General features: G+C 38.1%; 1 protein-coding gene across 3 annotated transcripts in view; it reads right to left on the bottom strand.

Annotated features, from left to right (window-relative positions):
* The window catches only part of ITPR2 (inositol 1,4,5-trisphosphate receptor type 2), a 490,032-nt gene that overhangs the window by 373,501 nt on the left and 91,106 nt on the right, over window positions 1-25,425 (bottom strand). For all 3 annotated transcript variants that reach the window (XM_077774582.1, XM_077774583.1, XM_077774584.1), the window contains exons 3-9: window positions 18,433-18,548; window positions 17,564-17,650; window positions 15,450-15,608; window positions 9,926-10,024; window positions 9,571-9,654; window positions 9,139-9,285; window positions 6,186-6,281 (exon numbers count right to left, since the gene is read on the bottom strand). In XM_077774582.1, coding sequence (XP_077630708.1) covers window positions 6,186-6,281; window positions 9,139-9,285; window positions 9,571-9,654; window positions 9,926-10,024; window positions 15,450-15,608; window positions 17,564-17,650; window positions 18,433-18,548 — 788 coding nt within the window. The remainder of the gene's footprint in view (window positions 1-6,185; window positions 6,282-9,138; window positions 9,286-9,570; window positions 9,655-9,925; window positions 10,025-15,449; window positions 15,609-17,563; window positions 17,651-18,432; window positions 18,549-25,425) is intronic.

Genomic DNA, 25,425 nt, shown 5'->3' with positions numbered 1-25,425 from the left:
GGTTCAGAGAGGTTATTGACAGACAGATTGTGAGCAGTATACATGGGGTTTTTTTCCCCCACTACACTTTGCCATACTGGCCAATATAAACACCATATACTCAAGGGCAATTCAAGAATTACATAATCCAATTTACCAGAAATGCGTCAAGCACATTAAAAAGAGATATTTCAAATTATCAATACATGTGTTAAGAACCATAAGGCTGAGGGAAAAGAACCTTTTCACTGCCAAATCCTGCTCCGCTAACAGGAACTTCCCTTTAATGTAAAAACAGTTCTGTTCTCATCTAATTTTTTTAAAATAGACCTTTATAAACCCATCTAGTAAGACTTGCTTTCCCTTTATTACTGCTTCTCCTCCTGAACAGCCATGACACAAAACCTCGGTCCAACCTTCCTTCGGCTTCCTGGCTTCCTTGCCATCCCTCCACCCCCTGGATTCTGGTCTCCACTAAAAATGCTCTCAATCACAGATGACTATGTTCTTGCCAAATGCTGTAAATGTAAGGCCACAAGTCTAAACGTCTAAACCAAACTGACTCCATGACAGGCTTTAAGTTTCCCCTCTAAACTAGAAGGCCTGAGTTTCGGCTTCCCCCGAAACTATCAGGTAGTTACACGTTGCCCAAGGCAGGAGCCCTTGTCTGGGAGCCCGAGCTTAAGCCCGTAATAAAGCCCTTTTCCTTTGCATGCGTGACTCGGTCTCCCTGGTGGTCTCTGGTCGGTGAGGATACTGCGATCTGGGTATAACATAAATACATTTTGTTCCTGACCTTTCTGGTAGCACTCCCTCCTTTTTGAAAGCCTATCTTCCCTTGCTTGACATTCTGATTCAGCCCATTTGATCTTCCAGTTGCTTCCTGGACTTCTCAGGCTCCCAATCTGTTGCCCATCCTTCAAAAGACGTTCCCCACAGTTCTGCCGTCAGACATCTCCTCTATCTCTCCATACTCCCTGATGATCACACCCATGCTGATGATGACTACATCTACTTCTCCAGCCACGCCAGTTCCCAAACTTCTAGAAGATATGAACCCTGTCTCTATCAGGCATTTTCACCTGGATACTTTATAGTACTTCCAAATAGACATAGTCAAAAGTGAATGGATTATTTTCCTCATCAACACTGCACCCCTTCCCATGTTCCCTAAATTGGTGAATGACATAGCCAGTTCTCTGAAGCCAGAATCCTTCCACTCCTTAATCCCTAACATTCCATGGATTACCATTTTTCCATTGCTTCCAATGTCCTAGAAATCTCTTCTCCCCTTCCCCTTCTTGCCATTACCAATGCCACCCACTTGGTTCAAACCCCCTCAAAATACCCTAAAGGTATCAGATCTTTCTCTCCTATCTGGGCTCCCTACCTCTGAAGCAATCCCTTCCAGTTGCTTTACAAAGGTTCCCAGGTAGGGCGCCTGAGGGGCTCAGTTGGTTAAGCATCCCACTTTGATTCAGGTCATGACATCATCGTTCTCAAGTTCCAGCTCAGTACCTGGCTCTTTGCTGTCAGAGCAGAGCCCGCTTTGTATCCTCTGTCTCCCAATCTCTCTCTGCCCTCCCCATCCTTCACACTTTGTCTCTCTCTCAGAAATGAGTAAACATTAAAATTGTTTAAAAAGCCTCCAGAATAGTTTTATCCATTAGAATCTTCCCTGCGATGATGAAAAATGTTCTATATTTGTGCTACCCAATACCATGTACTTATTGAGCCCCTTGAAATGTGGCTGGTATAACTGCCGAACTAGCTTTTTAACTTTAATAGTATTTATTTTAATTTAATTTAGCTAACATGTGGCTAGTGACTACCACATCAGACAATGCAACTCTGGAGTGGTCATCTTTAAACACAAATTTATTTAGAACACTGCTCTTTACTTCCAAAATAAAGCCAATTCTCTCTTTTCTTAAATTTTTTTTGTTAACATTTATTTACTATTAAGACACAGAGAGAGACAGAGCATGAGCATGGGAGGGGCAGAGAGAGGGAGACACAGTATCCGAAGCAGGATCCAGGCTCTGAGCTGTTAGCACAGAGCCCGATGAGGGATTCAAACCCACGAGTGGTGAGATCATGACCTGAGCTGAAGTCAGACGTTCAACTGACTGAGCCACCCAGGTGCCCCAAAAACCAATTCTCCTTAACTTAATATATATGGCCTGAAAACAATCAGCTGCCCTACATTTCTGGCTGTCCCACCTTCTAGCACCACCCCCAAACTCACACATATCCTATGGGTGATACACATATGTATTATCCATGTAAAACTAGTTTGCACAATACCACACACCCCCTTGCCTCACTGCCTGCACACTCTCTCTCTCCTGCCCACCTGCCATACTCATCCATCAGCAGCAACTCCTCTAGCCGTTTCACCATTCCTTGTACCTCCCTGGCTCCTTAGTGCTTCCCTATCAGCACACCACTCTTCCTCTCGCTATGATACACGTATCACACTATACCAAGGGTGGAAATCAGATCTTCTGGTGACATCACTGGTGTCTACCAAACGTTTGCAAATAGCTGTCCAGCCCCAGCATCTAAGGTAACTATTCCAATCAAATCCAACCTTCCAATCAAAATCTTCAAGCAAAGCCATCTGTCACTCAATAATTCCTTTTAGAACCCCTCTCCTTGAGCCAAGCCTCCCCTTTTACATTGTCTACCAATGACTGGACATTCCATGACCCTGTCTGTGCCTCCTTGATTTTCTTTCTGCTTCTCTGTCTATTGGAGAACCAGGGAAAAGCTCACCCCAAGCAAGAGCCTCCTTTGGCTTACCTGACAACTCCACCTGCCTGACATGATCCTGCCTCTGACCATCCTGTAGCCATTTATTGTATACTGTGTTCCAAATTCAAAGGTCAATTCTTTGAGGGCAGAGACTTACTCGTCTGCTTCCTTCCTTACCTGCAGCATTCCCTACCATAATCTGCATTTATCAGGCACTTAAAAAGTATATGTTAAAGGTGGTATGAAATCTTAACCAAGTTGTCTTTTGCTGCTACGAATTCCAAAAATAATTATTCCCAACTCTTATATTTTCAACGTCCTATTATTATGTGTGTCTTATTGTTTAGGTAGTATCTAGATATTAAAGATGAAACTGGGGGCGCCTGGATGGCTCAGTCGGTTAAGCGTCCGACTTTGGGTCAGGTCATGACCTCACGGTTCGTGGGTTCAAGCCCCGTATTGGGCTCTGTGCTGACAGCTCAGATCCTGGAGCCTGCTTCAGATTCTGTATCTCCCTCTCTCTCTGACCCTCCCCTGCTCACGCTGTCTCTCTCTCAGAAATAAATAAAACATTAAAAAAAATTTTTTAAAAAGATGAAACTGAAAAAGCAAAATGAATAAAAGCCATAGAGCCTTTTCTCTCCTATAAATAAGGGTCCAATAAAACAAACAAATAAGGCTAAGAAGTTACAAATCTACATACTGGGAACTCCTACCCATACCTCAACGACATGAATAATGATTTGAAATTAAAGACCTGAGCATTTTTAAAAAGCAAAATGATAAAAAGGATAAGCATTGTTTTTTCTTCCTTTTTAAATGTTTATTTACTTATTTTTAAGAATGGGAGACAGTGCAAGTGGTGGGGTGGGGCAGAGAGAGAGAGAGGGAGACAAAGAAGCTGAGGCAGATTCTAGGCTCCAAGCTGTCAGCACAGAGCCCGACGCAGGGCTCAAACTCACGAACCATGAGATCATGACCTGAGCCAAAGTCAGATGCTTAACGAACTGAGCCACCTAGCTGCCCCAACGTTTTTTAACTGCTGTCAGAGGCTATATCCACCTGTTGTGGAACTGGAACTGGAAATCAATTTTTTTATCAAGACTACAGTCGCTGCGGTTTTGCCACACCTGCAGACACTTTCACATCATATGACAAGCGTGCTGAGATGTGACTACACCAGAACCTCATCTGACCTGAGATGACATATGAAATATAAAATGCCAACCTATGGATGCCAATATTCTGAGGCTAATTCTTCTTTTGAGTTAGAATACTACACAGAAGCACCCATTCTGTTAAAATCAGTAGAAAATAAGTTCCTAGTTTTCAATTTTCAGATATGTATTTAATGTTTAATTCTCCTTCTCTCACCTTGTCCTAAAAAAAAGATACTATCTCAAGTATTAAAGGTCAAAGAAGAGATCCTACAAGTACACCAGAATCTTTAATGGACAAAAGAGCGTCTGGCATTTAAAGTCATATCCTCTAGAGATAGAATGAAAAGAGTCTTTCAAATTCTTTTCAAGGAATGAGCTGCTTTCTATTTTTCAATTTTTAATGAACTCCTTTATGTATTGAGGTCTTAGATCTTCATTAAAGTTAGTAAGCAATTTAATTCTCAATAATCTAGTCATTTGAATTATCAACGATGCAAGTTTTAATTGCAGAAATTAACTCAGAAAACTAATAATGTGTAACCATGTCAGCTTTCTAGAGAATGTCAGTAGTTACCACAGCCATTGACTGAAAGCTGAATTATGGAAAAGAGTCACTAACACCAGATCCAAGAGAATTTTAAATCTAATTTCTTATCTTTTATAGGACATCTTGTAGATTCTTCTAATTCTTATTTTAGACAAGATTCTCCACCTTACTCTTTAATTTTACATCAAAGCGTTACTTCTCAACAAAGTTACTTCAAAACATTCGTGGTATCAACAGCCCATAAATTGCAAAGCTGTATTTCCATTATTTGAACAGATTCCTAAATAATAATAAGTCAGATATTTATAAAAGTAGGAGTAATCCCTATTTCTCATAATAAAATCAATCATACTAGCACCACTTACCGGACATCCACCATGAGCCACACATTATGCCACGCACTTTACCCTATTTAATTCTCTTAATACTTGTATTGTATGAATATTGTGATTATCCTCATTTTACAGAGGAGGAAATTAGAGCTTAGAGAGATTAATTTGTGCAAATATGGCTCCAAATGCCTCTTAAATACAAATCCCAAAATCTTCTTCCCATCCTCTAAGCTTACAGAAGACTGCATAGCTTCTTTGTATTCATTCATTCATTCCTTCAAAAAGTACTCATCAAATGCTCCCTAAATGCTGGGAACACAGTGGTGATATAAAAACTAAAAATTAAATAAAAAAATAAAAACCCCTGCTTTCAGAGAGCATACATTTTGACAGAGAATGTCAAAAAATAAAATGCACAATGAGTCAGAGAGTGGTAAGTACTATGAAGAAAATTACTCCAGATTAATAGGATGTAAAGGGTAAGGGTGTTGGGGGCTGGTTTAGGCAGGGACCAGCATGTTTACAGAAACGTCCTGTCTCCCATACCTTTTTCTCCTCACTTTTCCGTCCCCACTTCCTTATCTTCCCTCGCATCCAAAAACTACAAGTTAGATAAGTCATAGTAAAAATTCTAAGGGAAAATTCTGGTTTAGAATCCCAGAAGAAACTCAAAATTGAAAAATAGATACAGACTTGAGGGGAGTAGAATGAGTGGATATTTTCATACATCTAAAAAACAAGTATCTTCAAAATTATTTTTACATTTGATAACCAAACTTTAGTTAAATCATTTCTAAAACATCTATCCTGTTGATTCCTCCCACTCTTCATATCTACCTGATCATCAACATGCTTTCAGTGAAGAAAGAAAAGACCTTGTTTGTTGTTACCATTTTCATTAGCAGTTTGAGGATAGTTCAGTGTCTCAAGAAGAAATGTCTTTCCTCTGCGACAGTTTGAACAATAAAAGCCACCCACCAGGGAAAGGAGTTTCAGTGAAAATGGCCTGAAACTATCAAGGCTCTACGACACCAACAATGAATTGATCGCCTCTCCAATGTAGACACTCTGAAAGAATGTAGCTAAAAACAAAAGTTTAGACTGAATCGCATACATATGCAAATCAGATACTCTCTTGCCCTTGACCTTAAAGGAAACCAACCACCATTGTTCTGTTGTTACTCTTGTTTTCATTTTTAAGACAAAGATTATTTGCCTTAAAAAGACAAAGGCTTCAATTAATATTTACATTTTAAGAATAATTTATATGCCAGCCCAGATCCCAATAGGCAATAATCAAATTTTGTATAATGACTGTTCCTACAAATACAGCAACTTCTGGAGAGTCTAATTGCTTATGTCACTTTTTCAGAGTCGGAGATTTAATAGTACTCTATTTATTAGTCTTACCTCTGCGGCTAAATAGTTCCCAGTTGCGAGGTGTTTAAATCTGAACAAGCTGTTCCATTGTCCAGCACCCCCACGGCATGGGTCATGATGAACTACCTACAGAGAAAAAGAGCAACAATAAAGGCTAAAAGATATTCACGTTGCTGGCAAGCAAATGCCAACAGTTTATACAAAGTGCTCACCTGTTAATACTAACTTGTAGAATCTAATATATGTTTTCATAAGAGGACAGTGTGGCAGAAAAACAAAATTCCCCACAAATGAGCAAAAGACCTAACAGTTAACTCAATGCATGATGCTCGTGCCTTAAATGTACAAATACAGCTTTCCTCCAAGAGACAGGTTTCCCAGGCAAGAACTGGAAATGCTGTGGGGTTTTTCCCCATTTGTTACTCAAATATTCTTTCAACAAATCCTATTAAAAGCTTACGATGCACCAAGGACTCTTGTAGGCAATAGGGACACAGCAATGAGTAAGACTAGAGCTTTCAATACATAAGATTTGGCAAGTGCTAGGAGGAAATAAACAGAGCGCATGACAGAGTCTGGAGGGAAGACTTCTTCAGATGTAGCGATTAGCACCGGCCACTGGAAGATGACATGGGAGCTGAAACCCGCAGGGTAAGAATGAACAATCACGTAGAGATTAGAAAATATCATTCCAGACAGAGAGCACCAAAATGCGAAAGCCTGGAGCTTTCTCCACCGACTTAATTCCTGGCCCTTTCTGCGGATGCTTTTTCACTAATACCATGTCCTTTCCTACCTGTCCTGGGAACTGGTTTTGCCCCAGACGCTGAGCCATCAGGCTCCCTGAGAATAAAAGAAGATGGTCTGAAGCAGCTGCTAATGCCAGGTGGCCTGGTGCGCAGCAGCAGCTCTTAGGCTCTACAGACTGAAGAGGACTGCATTTGAGCCCCAGCTCTGCCAAGTACTAGGGTATGATCACTAGAAGCAATTGAACATCTTCAAGCCAGTTCCATCATGTCCAAATGATTTTAATTCATAAGATTGTTTTGAAGATTAAGTACCAGGGGAACTTTTCATTATTCTCCCAACAGGTTACCTTCTTTTCGTTAATGCCTACCACCCTTGACTCCTGACCCCAGCCTCAAATACTGGGTGCTGCTATATAGAACGTTCTAATACTTTTTGCTAGACCCCAGCTTCTAGGTCCTCCCCTCCTCTGATAGCTCAAGTAAGATAATAATTATGAAAATACTTCAAAGTGGATGAACTCTTAAAAACACTCTCCCTATGATCAAAACCCTACCCATCTTCAAAGCTATCAAATCAAACTTCTTCCACAAATCCTTTGCAAATCACACTGACTACACTCTAACTCCTTTGGCAAAGGCATTGATACCTTTGAGATGGATCAAATCTATCGGCTGTCTCATGTACATGCACACATTTTGTACACAACTGCTGGAGGTTGGCAAATAACTTGAAGCTCACCACAGATCCCAGACTAAGAACTCCTCTCCTATACATACATCTAGCAATGCTAGTGCAGCTCCCTAGGGGACAATTTAGAGATACAGAAAGGACGGTGTTATCATTTATCACAATGATTTTGGAAGACTGATCTTGGCATTATCAGGCATTAGCCAAGATACAAAAATCCTGCAAGTCATAGCCTCCTAAGTGACCCGTATCCCAAGGGTGGGAAGCCTCACCAACAGGGTTCTGAAGTCATTCCATTGGAACAGAAAGCAGAGAAAAGTAAAATAGAGCTTCTCTCTTTTTCTCTCTCCCTCTCTCAAAATAAATAAATGAACTTTTTAAAAATGTTTTTAAATAATAAAAATAAAGATAGGAAATATGGTTTTTGTACTATTTTATCTCTATTCTAAACCATGTCGTAACTTACAGAATTATTTTGATATTACATTTATAATTCAGGGTCAGCTCGCTGGAATAAACATCATACTTCCTCATTTTCTGTTTCAATACTCTGCAATGTGTGCTGTTACCCCTCTTTCAACATGGTTATTTCCCTCTTCTTTTCATCAAACATACAAATAAGTATGTTCTGTTATTACTTCTCCTAATACAAGATATAATTCAAAGGGCCACATTTGTCCCTGCTCTTTCATTTTCCTGTACTTGCAAAGAATGTCTTCTGAGTTTCATCTTCTACCACCTCTTTCAAATCCAAATGCATTTATTCAAGATAGGTACAAATATTACACCTTCTAAAGCAATTATTTACATGTTAAAATACATATTATTTTATTATAAATTATTTTCCTTTTCTTATTTTGAAATTTAGGCATTTTATTAATTTTGAATCATGAAAATCTATAAATAATATTACCTATTTATGAGTTTTATTTTAAGATATTAAAGGAAGTATCACAGAATACATGCTGTGAAAGAGGATGATAGGTTTCAAATAATTGCAAACCACTGCTATCGGCTTAGATGTCCATTACATGAGGATGTAACTTATCAAATGTGGTTTGTTCATAGGGAATTCCATCTATCTTATTTCTACGGTACAGAAAGATCCTTTAAAGAAAAATCCATACCTCACATTTTCTTAATTACTACCATATTGGCAATGACTTTTCAAAGGATGGATGAACTCTTAACTCTGGATCTCCTCATTCCAATAAAAATGGCATCCCCTGAAGAAATAAATGTTCTTCTCAGTTACTGTATGGTTCTGATATCTATCTTTATTTTTTTTTAATGTTTTATCTATTTCTAGGGGAGAGAGAGAGAGAGAGGGAGGAAGAGAGATGCCTCAGAAAGGATAGGTAAAGGAAGTAGTAACATTTCAAATTGATCACAGTAATTAAGAGGATAAGTTAGTTCACAAATATTAGTCTTTTATCAATTTATCATAAATGATGCTTATATATTATTTATGTAATAAAATAATCAGACTGGTAAATCCAGGGATTTTTACATAAATACTTACTAAAATCCAAAAATATTTACACACCTCTATTTCCCAGAGTGCTTTGGAACTAGTAGCAGAAGTGGCTGATTGACGCAAGGTTGTACGAAGGAAAATGTGTTGTTTTTTCTCATATTCATCACAAGTCAGAAACTTCTCTTGTTCTGCATGAAACAACCTAACAACGTCACCCTAGGAAAACAGGAAAATCAAACTGTATTTCCAAAAAAATTCTGAACAAATAGACCTAAGAAGCAGATGTCTCTTTCTGGCTTTTATCTCTGTACCTTATGCTAATTACTTGGCTTTTAATGATTATTTATACATTCCAAAAAGAGGAAAACTCATGGTGAGTATTAAGGTCTATAACCATCTTCTGAAGTATGAATGCTAGTGAATATACAGGTTTTGCATATAGAAGTTCAGTAAGACTACCTTCAATGCTTCTGGCAAATGTTCCATGTAGCACATACTTACTCCTTTTAGTACATCCTCTCGATAGGAACTATATTTCATGAATAAAGTGATTTTCCAGCTAGTGTTGCAATTAACAGCATTCACCTATTAATGAAGAAACATTAAGTTATGAAACTACGCATTCCAGAAATTATTGCTCCAACAGGTAAAAAGAGAAAAAAGATAACTTTGGACAATGAGGTATGTACTTCAACACAAACACCATCCAAAACTAGCAATCATTATCTACATGGGTCTTAGAAATATTAATTACCATAACTGGAGTTATGCTCATGAAAACAATAAATGAAGCTACATGACGTTTTTTTCTCACAATGAATATAAACAAATTCATTTTCTTTCCTCCTGAACTTACCTCTTTACACCCTGGATTATCGAGAAGCTCTATGTTGCTGGCATGTAGTGGTTGTCCTGCATTCACGGGCATCAAAACAACTTTGTCGCCTACGACAATCTAGGAATCAGAAATAAGTTGCAACTGTGACACTGAGCAGATCCGTGGTGCTTTATATGAAGCTAAAAATAACTGCACAGAAGTCCTTGATATTGACCTAACATACAAATTTCAGTTTGTCCTCCACACAAATCTTAGTTCAATTCTTTTTCTCTTTAAGGTAAAATGTTTTCTGATTAATGATCATGTAATCATGTTTATAATGCTTATCAGCCTGGATTCAGAAATCTAGTGTAGATCCTTTTCTTATTAGTCTCCCATTTCAGTAAGAACTTTTTAAATGTCAATAAATAGGACATTACGTCTCAACACGAGGTTCTTATGCCATGTGCACAGCAGAGAGAGTGAACGCATCCGCCACAAACAATCAATCTGCCTAAATATTTGAACCACTTCAAGTGCAAGGAGAAAATGCCATATATGTGTATTATCTAGGGAGTTAAAAACAAGTCTGTTAAATTTGGTCTTTCCCACAATCTCAGAAATCTATTAAACATGCTAATGCCATCTGGATTCAGGAAATGCACATTAGGTATGACCTGGCAGAAATATGTTTATTGTTTGCTCCTTGAGCACCTGGTTGACTTTTATCTTAAATATCCAAAACTAATATTGCTCTTTAAACTTGGTATTCATTTTTTTTTAATTAGCTAAAAAAAAATTGACTCTACTGACAGACTAGCTCAATCTGTAGAGAATGCAACCCTTGAACTCAGGGTCAGAAGTTTGAGCCCCATGTTAGGAGTAGATATCACTTAAAAAAACTTAATTAATCACTTAATTAATCACTTAATTAAAATATACATAAAATTTTTAAAAATTGTGTGAGTAGAAACGCTGTAGAGGAGTAAGTCTAAGTTGATTTTTCATTTTTGTTATCATTAACAATGTCCAACTTATCCTCAAGAATTTCTATTCATACCTCAAATTGCAGGAAATAAAGTTATGCTTTCCTAGTGATAATAAGGAATAGTTTAATTTTAGAGTTATTATAGTCTCTCTTGTGACAATCCATTAGAAAGCTTATTTCTGTAGAACCTATACTCTCAATTCTCATATAAAATTGCTTACCATCTCAGAAATGAAAACCAATACCTTCTCTTTGCATATTTTGTACTAAATGAATATGAGAATACATTAACAGAAAACTGAAAAGCAAATCAGGACTCAGAACTTAAGAATAAACAAAACTTCTTCCTGTATCTTAACCTAGGCCAAGACTTTCTGGAACATAATTTCGTATTTTCAATATAAAATAAGATTTTATGGGTTATATACAGGAAGTCTACATTTACACATAGTACTGCTGTCACAAACTATATCTGGAGATTCAAATACGATAGAGGAGCTTCAAGCTCACTATTTAAGCAAAGGGAAATTGTTCTTAGTTTGCAGAAGTAGCTTCTAGAATTGGTCTCTCACAGATTGGTCTCTGTTCATCACCCGCCTTTCAAGTCCATCATTAGTCGGATGCCGGTGCCTGACTCACAAAAGCCACCATAGAAGCTCTCTATGCGCAGATAAGGGAATACCATCAAGAAAAGTGTTAAGTGAGAGGGTGAGGAAGCAAAGTGGGCTCTATTTGTGTAAAAAGGGGAGGGAAGGAGAAAGAGCACATGCATAAGAAATCTTTCCAGAGGTTAACTGTAGGGCAGGGGGCAAAAACTGGGGAGATAGAAAAAAAGGATAAGAGACTTTCGGTGAAACATCTTTATATTGCTTTCTATCTATGAGCCAAAATTGGTGAGTAGTTTTAATTTAAAAAAACATACAAAAGCCAACATGACATAAAAATATTTCCAACATCCCCTTTCACAACTCTCTCTCTCTCTCTCTCTCTCTCTCTCTCTCTCTCTCTCACACACACACACACACACACACACTTCTTATTGCACATGACACCACAGTGGCTCTAACTCCCAGAGCCAGGAAGAAGTCCATGTCGTTATCCACACTATGATTACTGGGATTTAATACATATCTTGCCAGTGCTGTGTCTGATCTTCTAATTTCCTAAAAAGCAACTGGATTTGGTTTACAATGTCATTCTTGTCTGCATCATATAAATATTAGCCAATAAGATACTAAATATAATGATATATTTTAGCTATGTCCTTTCAATGAAAAGAATATTTTCATTTGCACCTATATCCACTTACCTAAGTTTTACTATTTTAGAATACTTTTCTGTAAGCTTTGGGCAATCCATATGTTCTATTTACTTCAAAACGCTACCCGTAAAGTCTTAAACTGTATATTTTTAAGAGACCAGTCATATAGCCAAAATGTTCCAGGCACCAAGGGTTCATAAGAACTTGGTTACTTTGATTAACCAAGCTGAAAACAACCAAACAAAAAGAACAAAAACAAACAAACCAAAAAAACTTGCAAATGAAATGGACAAAATGCTAATCAAAAGAAATAAAAAGAATAGTAAGAGGTGCCAAAGCATACAAACGTGTGAGAAATAGTCCCTGTTCTTGGGGAATTTACACCTAATTGGATAAATTGGTAAATATGGAATGCGGTGTAGCATGGGTCTGATCCACCGATGTGGTCGGATGCCTTCCAGATGCTATGTATTTAACACAGAACTTGAGGTTGCAATCATTTTCTGCCATGTCACACTCACCCTAGTACAAAAGCATCTTTTAAAAATTCCTATTCCAAAAGCACTTTTGTTGATTCTATGCGACAGTCATGTAAGATTCAAGTTGAGATTTTACTGAAAATAAAGAGCAACATAATATCACTGGCAGCCACCTTTCTTCTGAAGTAGCATCTGGCATGGTGAAAAGAACATTGCAGTAAAAACCAAAACACCAGGCATCTAGTCCTACCTTTGCTAGATTTCCAAGAGACCTACTTTTGCAAAATAGCAAAATCTACTTGCTATTTGAAGAGGCTCTTTCCCTAAGAGTTGAATTTTTCTCTCGACTGGAGGAAGATCTAGGCTTTTCTCCTTTTTAAAATCTACCATCAAGAAAAAGTATGAACAACTTCTTAAATCAAAGTTGAAAATTAAAAAAAAAACACTAAATCATGAGAAAATAAATAAAAATGAAATATTTACATACTCTGCTATCCCCAATGACTTTCTAAACTATTCAACAGCAAGGAAGAGCTTCTATACAGCTGCAAATTGAGGGGTCCATGGATCTATTTTTCCCCAAAAACCATCTAACTGACAATTCTGTAAGATATGACATAAGTGGGAATATGAGCATTTTTCTCCCCAGACTATCATCAGCTTCATTCCTTTTATTTTTTAATGTTTGTTTATTTTTTAGAGAGAGAGAATAGCAGTGAACCCAACATGGGGCTCGAACTCATAAACTGCGAGATCATAACCTGATGAAGTCAGAAGCCCAAACAACTGAGCCACCCAGGCGCCCCTCATCAGCCTCATTCTTAAGTTTCATTTCAGTCACCAAACACCTTATTGGATACTTACGACCTAAATCACAACTTACTAATTGCTAAATAGTACCGTATAATTTTAAAAGTCCTTTGAACTTTTCAATGTCTTCTTAGCTTAATCCACTCTTAAGGAAAATCAGTAATAATTAAATCATTTGCTATGACATGACAGCATTTCCTACATTTTAGAATTTTAGAATGAAACTTACTGCTAGGGAGTGCCACCTACTCCTAGGGAAGAAAATGAGCATTGCAATATATTTTAAGTGGCAAAGAGAGGGCTATGGGTGTGCTTATGTTTTCACAGCAACCTTAATCACACACAATAGCTACATAGTGGTGAGCAAAAACAGTGAGCTGTTACAGCAAAAAGCAATGTGGAAGGTTGTTTAAGCCATGCTTTTATGGAGCACATTTATATAAGGATTTCTATATTGCACTTAACAATTTCATTGTCCATTTTACCAAGATGGAGTGTTTAGGTGGTAGGACCCCCCGACCCCAAGACAACTAATTACTTGGAATAGTTCATTACATTCAACTCTCAGTCAATCCTATAAAGGCATCTGGAAGCAGGGAGAGAAATAGATAGAATGAATGAATAAACAAACAATGTTAATAAAATCCAGAGTTAATCTAAAGGCCCTAATTTATCCAATCATTTCCTCATATTAACTCAGAACTTGAGCTCAGGCTTTGCTTTTTTTGAAGCATTGATTTCATGCCAGGGACACTACTCAGTGGAGGACCAGAGAGGGAAGCAAGCATTACGAGAATGCGTACCAAAAGACATAGGTTGTTTGTAAGCTGCATAATCAGTCTCTAAATAATTGAGAGTTGATTGTAATTAACTACCTACCAAAATTAAAATGTATATCATGCTCACAGCACACATCACTTGATGCCAAAAAATAAACAAGTAGGACTTTTTATTTAAGGAATCCAACACAAGACTTAAAGTGCGCTACATTCCTGCATGCCATGCGTCTCCCAAACCTTACCTAAAAAGGGTATCATCAGATAATTTATTAACCAAATTAAACCATGAAGCTGGCATCCTGTGGAATTGAATGTATATTTCAAAATTCACTGGAAAAATAGATTCACTATAAAAGAGGACATTTCTAGGACAGGAAATATCCAAAACATATTTAAAATGTAATCAAAGTACTGAGAAAGCTGTCAGAATAATTATATTTTTATGTTGCTTGGATTTTATAATGTTATTTTTTTTTAAATCACAACTATGTTCTTGATCACATGACCCAATATTTGCAAACTATTCTATTTATGAAAGTTATTCAGCATTTATTGAGCATTTCCTATGTGCTAGGGACTATCACTTGCTACTTTATTTAGTACAAGTGAAAATAAATAACAATGTATCCTATTGGATCATTTCACATAATTTTCATTATAAATTTTCTAGCAGAAAATACTTTAGCAGCTGCTAAAATCTACATGATACAACATACATGTATTCCAAAACATATTTTCAATACTGTCACCAACAAGCAAGTGCCCGTCTATAACTCCTTATACATTATGCATCTTTAAGATGTATAGACTGTAAACAGCTGCCCATAGAGCCAGTAAGTGAAATACTGTCATAATGATTGCATTACTCCATTAATTCAAAGGGATAAGCAACATTTCCTAAGCATAGTTTTCTCATTACAACCATGCTCCCTCCTGCTTAAGAAAGGAAGCAAACTCTACTTCTCCTTTGAAAGGTTAGGCTACTGTTAGCTTTACTTAAATTCTTTCACATGAATTCCAACTGAAAGATGATTTTTAATTACTCTGGATTTTGTCTTTTCATGATTCCCAAGTGCAACTTGCACCATAAATAAATACTTTGAATCTATTAAAGATATGACCATAAAAAGAATGTATTGATTGAAAACTACGTGTCCTTTCTTTGTGCTACTTGGATTCTCTCACTTGTTAAGAATTATTGTCTTTATGAACACACTGTTTCTCTCTTAATTTTATTTTTACATACATTGTCACCCTCGCTTCTCAGCTTCCAGAAGGGATGAATATAAAACCAAGACCCTTCATTGCCGGCAGCATCCAAGGACACACGCATGGCATTCTTCTCCAATAAAGCAGGTAATCTCTTGTTGACAGTCAGATACTTGTTGCTTTTTATATGTAGTAGCTGTAGGGAAAAAGACATTACCACCTTTACTCTTTGATGTCCTCTGTTAATTACATGGGTATGTTTGTACGTACATCTTGTGCCCACATAACTCCGCTTGGGGTGCAAGGCAAACAAAAGAGCTCTTTTCACACTTCACACTCACCATCTTTCCAAGCTGACTTTCTTCAGGATCCTCCTCACCTCCACCCCACAACTGGCACATGGTGAAATCAAACCAGAGGACACCTCTGAACCATTTTTATCTACTGATAAATAATAGGATAAAACCAAGCTTCCCAAAGGATATCAGGAAATTCCAATCACGTTTTCTCAGTTCTTGCACAGACACAACAGAATATACTAAAAAATAACCAAGAAACTAAAATAATGCACCAAACCACTTAGTGTTATTAACCATCCTTGCCATGGACAGCCCTTCTTCTTCCTGTGTAAAGAGGCAGGCTTTGCATCCTAAATAATCCCTGCTCGCCGATCCTACTTCCCTTCTCAGATGAGCATGGACACGCCATTTCTCAGACTTTTTGGATGCCATTTATAAAATATCTCCAAAACAGTATTCTACTGAGTAGGAAGGCTAAAACAAATAATCTTCCTGTCTATTATTACAATCATTTCAAAACAGAACGGTCATTTCAATATCCACAATATAAGAAAGAAATGATCTCATGACCCAATGAAACCCTCATGGTCCAGCCCCACTCTGTTGGAATCCACCTTGTTAGAGTACATGGCTCGGCCCCTAACTAGTAATGCAAGCATTTGCACTTCAGGTTCTTGACAGGAAACATTAGTTCCACTTGCTGGCACTTAACTGTGGTCAAAACTCGGTTAAGAAAAACTCCATTTAGGGAGAATTTCTCAAGGGACATGCAACCCACCCATGCCACAGGTATTGATCGTATCATCGTTCATTAGATAAAGTCCTACATTCGGAGAGCTGCAGATTCTAGCGCTCTCATCTTGTCCCAGCAGAGGGCCGCTTTGATGGTCCTGTGCACTGGCATTTTGCCAATACAAAACATCAGGCAATATTATTTTTTAAAACAGCTCTATGAAACACCTCATTGTAGTGCTTTCTGTAAGGACGTTGTTAAGGCTAACACTTACTGTATGAAACAGTGTCCTCTTTATGAGCTCTCATTGGAGGAATACTTCTCTGGTCTTCTTCCTGGGAACATTTGGGTTTCTAGACCTTTGACTTAGTTCTATGTTAAGGATTTCCTACGTGAGCGCTATAGTATATTATGTTTCCCATAGAGGAAAGTGAGCAACAAAAGGCTTCTAGCCAAGGTGACCAGCCTTTAAAACATGGTATTTATAAACATGCCTCTCCCTGACTTCACCTTATTCATTTAAGCACTATCTTCCCTTTGACCCAAACAACTTATTTATTTCTATTTCATCGTATGTGGTATGTATTTTTGAAAATGCCTTCCATTCTTTTTGAAACAAGGTGGGGCACATATTAACAAATAGCCAAGTAAAGAGCTCAAAGATCTAAGTGAAGAACAGGAGAGGAATGCAGCTGAGATAAATCATTGAAATAAATATTTTAGTAACAACTCAAGGACCATTCCCATCTCAAACTATAACATGAACACTACAAAATGCAAAGATAAAGCTTCATATGTTACATGTCAATCTCACTAATTCTAAAGGAGGGTCTTACTACAGAACTTTAGAAATTATGTTTCCCTGTCTTCCTCCTTTGGTGGAAAAACATGTACCTACATATAGACAAGCGCACTTCCTTATGGGTATACTCACCAGACTTATTCGTGAACATCTATACGGTGCTGAACACCAACTGAAAGTATCATATCCATAATTCCCATCAAAGAACAAGTTGTTGTATGCCCAAATTTTAATGCGGCTTGTCATTCCTAACAGACACAAATTACCCAGAAAATATTCACCTTTTTTTTTTTAAGAGAGAAAGTAAATAGACTTACTTGTATAACATTACTGTATTTCACAATTTCTCCCAACAGTTTCTTATTCTCTGATTCATTTTGTTTTTGTTCCAGTTCCGCAGCATGCTGGAAAATGGTTAGCAAATATTCAGCATGGAAACACAGCAAACAGAGTACAACAAGGATTCGTTTAGGAACAAAAACTGTAACCATGAATAAAATAGGCTGATTGCTTTCCTCCTGGGGCTGGGTGGGTTGTAGGACCGACAACGAAATGATTATAATAGAATATGATCATTCTCTCAGGGTAGTGCTGAAATGTGGCCAAAAATATCTTGGGATGCTTCTATGTTGGAAATTTCAGAAAAGTACTAGGCTCTTTGGTCTTCTAAAACTAGTTTCCGAAGGAATACTGTTAGACAACCAAACAGAATATAAAAACAGTAGGTGAATTTCAAAAGTCTCAAAATAGTTTCAATTCTGAAAGTAACAGGAATTTTAATAACGCAAAATTTAAGTTCTATCAAATTTACATTCAGCCCAAACCAAAAGCAACAGACTTTCAATTCTTTTTCTAGTCTTTCAGGAAAAAAATTAAGTATGATGCCAAGTAAAATATAACTGGATCTGATACTCCTACAGAGATTCTGAATGGTTTCCAGTTTGATATGAATCTTTGAATTTGTGTGGCACACCTTAAAAACCAGCAGCAGAAATCTATTAGCTACATGCCAAGAAATCAGTGGTCACACCCTATAACTGAAAAGTCTTTTCTACTTTCAGTGTGTTGCTATGTCTATTCTAAAATCTCTGTGCATCAAGTGGAATCACTAAGATACAAAACAGATTGCTTGTTATTGCTATTCTTGGTCTAGCCTAAGCCAGACAAATGGTAGCCTGGCCCTTACCTGTAATTTCTTCAGCAAGGCTGCCTCTGTGTGGTTCCCCTGTTTGGCTTGCTTAGCTTTCCAATATTGTTTCTGGGCAGAATATCGGTTCATAGGGCACACCTTAAAGAGGCAGTCTATGACAAAGCAACAAACAAAAACACTGTAACTAAGGCAACCAGCATTTCTTATTTTTCTCATAGCCCAGCATTGAAATCTTCCAATCCCTGAGTAGAAAGAAGATTGAGCCTATCTGCCAATCAACTCAAAGTCCCCCATAACATCCTTTCCAAATAATTATTTAGACTGTTAAAATACCCTCTTCTTCATTAGTTTCAGTTTTTTAAAGGACACCATCATTAGTGTGGTTTATTTAAAAATCAAGTCAATGTAATCATGACATTATAAGGTACTTCTTAATTATAATGGGATACCTGGTCTTAGAAAGTGAAGAGAATGAGACTAGTGATTTTCACTGCCTTACCTGACCTTGCACCATTAATTATTTATTCAGGGTATGTATCTTTGACAGCCAAAGTGATCCAAGAAGTAGAAACAATCAGTTATAACAAAACACATTTCAGTCATCCATTGCCCAAGTCTCCACATACCTGGGGTGAACGTAGTGTGGAACTCGGAGACGCAGTGTGTTATAAGGAAAAACAAAGCAAAACAACAACACTAAACTAAGATTATGGTCCTAATTTGATACTAAATATCAAGATAGGAAATCATAGTGGAATAATATAGTTGGTGATATCTCAAAGTCAATATAAGTCAATAATAAGCTAAATGTATTTTCTTCTTTTTAATGAGAAAACTGAAAATTTGAGTAAACAATTCTTCCATACACTAATGATTTTGTATGTTTGTGAAATGGACTACAATCTAGAATAAAGATCAACTCCCAATATTCTATGATAAAGGAGTAGTGATACAGAAAATCCAAACATTATCTTCACTTTTTTCACAAAAAAATTATATTAATTCAATATGATAAATGTACCTTATTGTGGTTGATGTGTTAATATTTAAGGTCACTCTCATTTTTTAAATATGTATCACAAAAATAAAATTCAGTCAACTGAAATACCTACTTTAGCCACATTCTTGACTACATATACATATATATATACTAATTCCATTATTCTCTATTAAAATAATGATAAAATTAAACAATAGACTTGATCTCTTTTCAAATCTCTCTTATGGCTCTAATGGCATAAATGATCAAGAAATATGACTGTAGGGGTGCCTGGGTTGGTTAAGCGTCCAACTCTTGATTTTGGCTCAGGTCACGATCTCATGGTTTGTGGCATTGAGCCCCATGTTAGGCTCCACATTGGGAGTGGAGCTGCTTGGGATTCTCTCTCTCTTTCTCTCTCTACCCCTCTGCCCCTCCATCCACTGCCTCTCTGTCTCTCTCTCTCTCTCTCTGCCTTTCAAAATAAATAAACATTATAAAAGGGAAATATGACTAAATTTTTAAAGAAATCTTAAAAACACAGAAGAAATAATTACTTTCTCTAGAGCTTGTAATCGTAAACACAAATTCTTTTGACTGTCCTCCACCTCCATACACACACGGGCTAGAGAAAACTAATTGCTAATTTTCTGGTTTAGCTGATGTGGATGAGTAAACATTTTATACATAGCAAGAAACAGACACCTTCTAAAAGACACCGCTAAAAGTAGGCTGAGAGACCATCACCATTATATGATACATATATTACCACTTGGCACATGTGTGTGAAAACCAAATAACTAGACCTGAAAACTGTTTCCCTTGGCAACATCTTTTATAAGCCCTAGAAATTACTCCCTATGTATTAGTAACTACAAAGAGAAAATACAATTTTTTTCAAGCACCAATATGGAGGTTGTTCACTGTTACCACCAAAAGAATGTTCCCAATTTAATGCAGCAGACTATTCCCACTGTTCTGTACCAGGCAAGTGACTAAATTGTACATTGCATTAGTGAAACAAAAACAGAAATCCATACTCAAGTGGAACTAAACTCCATAATCTGCAGCCTACCCTTCTGATTCGGCCCATGCATGAAAAGAAAAGAGAAAAATTGTGTTCCTCTCCATTACTTCAGATCCCTAATTAAGTTGATTAGGAAATGGTCCTCTAAGGGAGAAAATATTTTCACTAGATTCTAGATCATTTCAGTAGCACTCCTGATTAGTAGTATCTTTGGGTAACTAGCAAACAGACGGTATGTGTCGTGGTCCTGATTGTTGTGGCTGTGGTAATTGTGATGTGAAGCCAAGCATTCAGCCAAACCATGTTGACTGGTCTGGCCGTGTTGCTGGGTGCTAAGAATCAGGTCCTGTCCCCAAAACATTCGCAGATGAGAAGGCATCTACCATGTGTTGGCAGCTTCACAATGGAGCTCAAGAAAAGGTACCATGGGGCACAAAGTTGCACGTGACCAGCTTCACCAGGGAGGTCAGACTAGTCCACCCAAAGGAGTAGTCACAAGCCATGTTTGAAAGAAACAGCACCAATTCAGCACATCAGCAAGGGGGGCTCACAGGCACGGGGGCATGCCAAACAGAGCCAACTGTCAGTACAGAGGCAGAGGAGAGCGCCGAAGGACCTACTAAGTATACAGGAAATCCACGGCCCCAGCTGTGAAATGAGAATGGAGTGGTTGGTGAAGTCAGGGTCTGCGGAGTCCTTTGTGTCGGATTAGGAGAATGGACTTTATCCCCTGGAAAATGTCAGACTCTTAAAGGATTTTAAGCTCTTAGAGCATGCGAAAGACGATGTGAATGAAAGGCGAGGAGACCAGCAGAAAACCCCCTGCCAGCGCTCTGGGAGACGGTGAGGACCCGAATTTGGGCTGCACGGTAGCTGGGGAAGAGCCATAGATTTCACAGAAAGCAGCAGAGCCAAAAGGCTCAATAACCTGAGATGTGGGCTGGGGAGAGGTGAGAAGGAGAGAAGGTCAAGATGGCCAGATGAATGAGCCTCCACCCACTGTGTCTGAGATAGAATTTCAAAAGCTCCAATTTCAAAAGCTCTTTCCGCTTTCAGGGCTTCGGTTCTATGGTCACCCTCAGCAGCCTCCCACGGGTCACGTCTCATTTCGTACTACAGTAAATAAATAACCAATCCGCTTCTGTGTGGGAACTAGTATCGCAGGACTATTTTGGTTGGTGGGAAAGAATGTAGGGCATACACAGACTTCTGTACAAATGCTTGTCTTGTTGATGGTGGGGATGGTGATGGTGATGGGTGTGTGCGTGTGCATGTATGTGTCCGTGTGTTTCATTCTCTCTTCCTCTTTTAGGAAAAATAAAAAATCTACTGGTCTTGAGCTAGTCACATATTTTGTCTGATTCTAAACTGATTGCATAATAAAGGTGTTAATAATATTTGCCACACCTAATTCAAAGGACTGCTGACATTCACAGAATCAAAATCTGTGAGAAAGCACTCTGAATTTTAAAGCCTCCTTATAAATGTAAGATATTATTATTAATATTGCTTTATTGCTTCATCCATTCAGCAACAGCTTCACTGAGATTAAGAGATGACTAACCCCTTACAGAGCTCCCAGCAAAGAACAACAAGAAGTACAGGTCTCGGACAGAACCTGAACGCACACCAGAAATGCCCCATTTGCAACAAGCGTACGCACCTGTGGTTTAAGAGCTGCCACAGTGTGCAATTGTATGAAATTCTTGAATTCCCTGAAATGGGACGACAGTGAGCAGAGGAGGCAATCTCTATTTTCATTCAATGCCTCTTAAAACATGCAGGTACTGGGGCACCTGGGTGGCTTGGTGGGTTAAGCGTCCGACTTTTGCTTAGGTCATGATCTCGCGGTTTGTGGGTTCGAGCCCTGCGTCGGGCTCTGTGCTGACTGCCAGCTCAGAGCCTGGAGCCTGTTTCAGTCTGTGACACCCTCTCTCTCTGACCCTCCCCTGCTCACGCTGTCTCTCTCTCTCTCTCTCTCTCTCTCTCCTAGAAATAAATAAACATTTAGAAAAAATAAAAAATAAAAATAAGACATGCAGATACAATGCCTACCACTGGCAAGGGTGGAGCCTTTTGACAGTCGTCCCACACTCCTCCTCCTCCACAATAGGAATCCCGCTATTTCAGAGCTGCCCTCTCTCATCTGCCCCCTCCACACGCTGCCCTCTAGTATTCCTTGGTCGGCTCATTCTCTAAATTCAAAGGTATATAAGAAAAAGCTTTCAGAGAGGTTTCCAATTAGAAAGTGGCTCAGTGTCTGTTTGGGAATTCGTTGACAACATTTGCTTCAGCATTTCGAGACTCAAAGAATAATTAAAAAGGAAAGTTTTATCTCGTGGAGCAAACACTAAAAGCACAAATTAAAGGAAGCAATGTGAGTCAAATTTTTTAAAAAGCTTAACCTGAGGGCTTAAGGCCAACAATTGTGCAGAAATACAGAAGTTCAGGAAATGTCAGTAGTCCAACAAATCATGATATATTCAGTCACGCAATATTATAAGAACAATGCCTTAGAATTAGAACTTTTTTTTTTTTTTACAACTCTGGAAGGAAATTAAACATCCCAGAAGTGTTCACTTTAAACTGAAAGATTCGGCAGCATTAGGGTGCTTATAAATACAAGTGGTTTCTCCACTACAAAATATGAAAGCCATTCAAACAGTGTGGAACACATAACGTGGATATCAAAGAATTAACTTTCCCATACGATTCCGTGTAAATCTGGCAGGAAAACTGTCTAAACCTGCACTTACAACCCCTATCTAAATAGTTTTGAAATGATTTGCTTTCTATCTATAAAAGCACTTTCTAAAATGTTTGTATCTAAGGCAGATTCTGCACCTCCAGAAACCACACTACTCCATGTGGGGCTACTAGATGCAAAATTTAAGTTACGTAATGGCCAGCAACTTCCTTTGGTAATGGTGGAAAGAAAACTTTGTTTCATTTCTCTTCCCTCAGAAACATGTTGTAAGATTTAAGTGATGCAAGACATATTAAACCATCAGCAAATGTCTATCACAAAGCAGGCATTCAACAAATGACTCTTTCATGGAAGCTAGTAAAATTACCTCATACTGATTACAGGGAACATGGTTGCCAAGGGCTTTATTATTTCCACGTGGAGAAAGGTGGGGAGGGAAGGCATCTAGAGCTTTCCTTTTTCTCTTTATGATACAAACAGGATGCGGCAGAGCTCACTGAATATTATGGGACCTTCCCAATGATAAAATGGAAAGTAGTAAGAAAACTCTCCCTAGGGTACAGGAGAGGCACACAAGGTGCCATTGGACACTAGTCATTAGAATTCAGAGTTGGTCAGAAGACAGGTACACATTCATTAGCTGAAAATGTACAGTAGCTTCCTTTGGTCTTTCGGTTTCTCTAAGAAAGTATCCTGAAATACAATGTTTGTATAGAACTACGTTTAGAGTGTGTTTTTAAAAGGTGTGTGTTTTGTTTTGCTCCTTACGTGTGTAAATTTCACACCAACCATCTACCTCCCCTGGCCACAGCCTAACCTAAGTGTAGAGAGGGTATGTAAGAGGGAAAAGTGTCCTCTTGAATGTTACAAAGGCCAGAGAAAATTTATTAGAGGTGTTAGCAAACATTAAAGTTTATCACAATACCTGGATGGGCAGCCATGAAAATGCAGGATAACTTCCTCCAGGCCAAAGTCAGCTATTTCACTACTCAAGAGAGGGAGAGATAGCCTTTTAAAGTGGCAGGCTTCTACACTGCTAAAATGTCAGTACTCCAAGGGGCTTCAGATAAAATCCGACCTTTTCCTTCTCTGAGATAAAGAAGCAAAATCTCAGAGTGAGTTGCCGACGCTGCTCATGATAAAATCTCTAAATCAAAATAAATTATAAATATGAACAAGTTCAACCACACTTTGTATACTATAAAGAGGCCTACATATTGGTAGTAAAGATTATTGGAGACCCTGAGAGTTAACCGGGATTGTTTCTTCTCAATCCCAGAGAGTAAACTCTAAGGAGCAAACCACGTGGGTCTTACCTTCCCTACCACCAAGAGGCCAGTCACTTGAGAAGGCATCCAAGCATCCTACGTGTGGTTGAGCACACATCTTAAGATTTTTCTTAAGACCAAAAAGTTGGTACGGAATCAAGCTGGAATTTGGACTGAGATCCTCTGAACCCAATTCAATGTCTGTCACCATGTGATGACACTATTTGGTAGCAGGTTTGTCATACAGAGGCAAAATTTGTCTCACTTGAAAAACTGTTATAATTCTACACATACACCTCCAGGCAAATTAGGACAAATCTAATCTGGGGCGCCTGGGTGGCTCAGTCGGGTAAGCATCCAACTTCAGCTCAGGTCATGATCTCACAGTTCGTGAGTTCCAGTCCCACATCGGGCTCTACACTGACAGCTCAGAGCCTGGAGCCTGCTTCAGATTCTGTGTCTCCCTCTCTCTCTGACCCTCCCCTACTCATGCTCTGTCTCTCTCTGTCTCTCAAAAATGATAAACATTTAAAAAAAAATAAAAAGAACAAATCTAATCTGGCTTCTATACAACAGCCCTAAATGTGTGAAGAGAGAATCCATCTGACATCTCTGGCTCATCCTTGGTGTAATTATTACTTACAACGTCCTCAAAAAAATGCCATTCTTATTACCAAATACTAATAGATGTGATTCTAGACAATTAAAGGTTGACTTGTTAAAGCAGTTATTAATGTATTTAGCAAGTATATGCAGTGGTCAGAGAGTGAGATGTGTCTGACTCCTTCTTACCACAGTCTTACAACATAAGACAATGTCTAGAGAAATGTTATGTATATAACGATGTCTACAACAGTTATAATACTTCAAAAGAAACTAATGAACATGGAAAATATGCCATATAGGCATATGTAATTAAGTAATTGTCAAAACATCAATAGGAATGTTAGTCTCAAAAACACTGATCACTTGATTCATACATTAATGAGTAAATATTCAAAAACAAATGACACTGTTATGTTGCTTCCTTTGGAGTGGGGAAACAATA

This window comes from Crocuta crocuta, unplaced genomic scaffold, assembly GCF_008692635.1.
Source record: "Crocuta crocuta isolate KB4526 unplaced genomic scaffold, BGI_CrCroc_1.0 scaffold176, whole genome shotgun sequence".
Taxonomy (NCBI): domain Eukaryota; kingdom Metazoa; phylum Chordata; class Mammalia; order Carnivora; family Hyaenidae; genus Crocuta; species Crocuta crocuta.
This window is presented reverse-complemented; position numbering and strand designations above follow the sequence as displayed.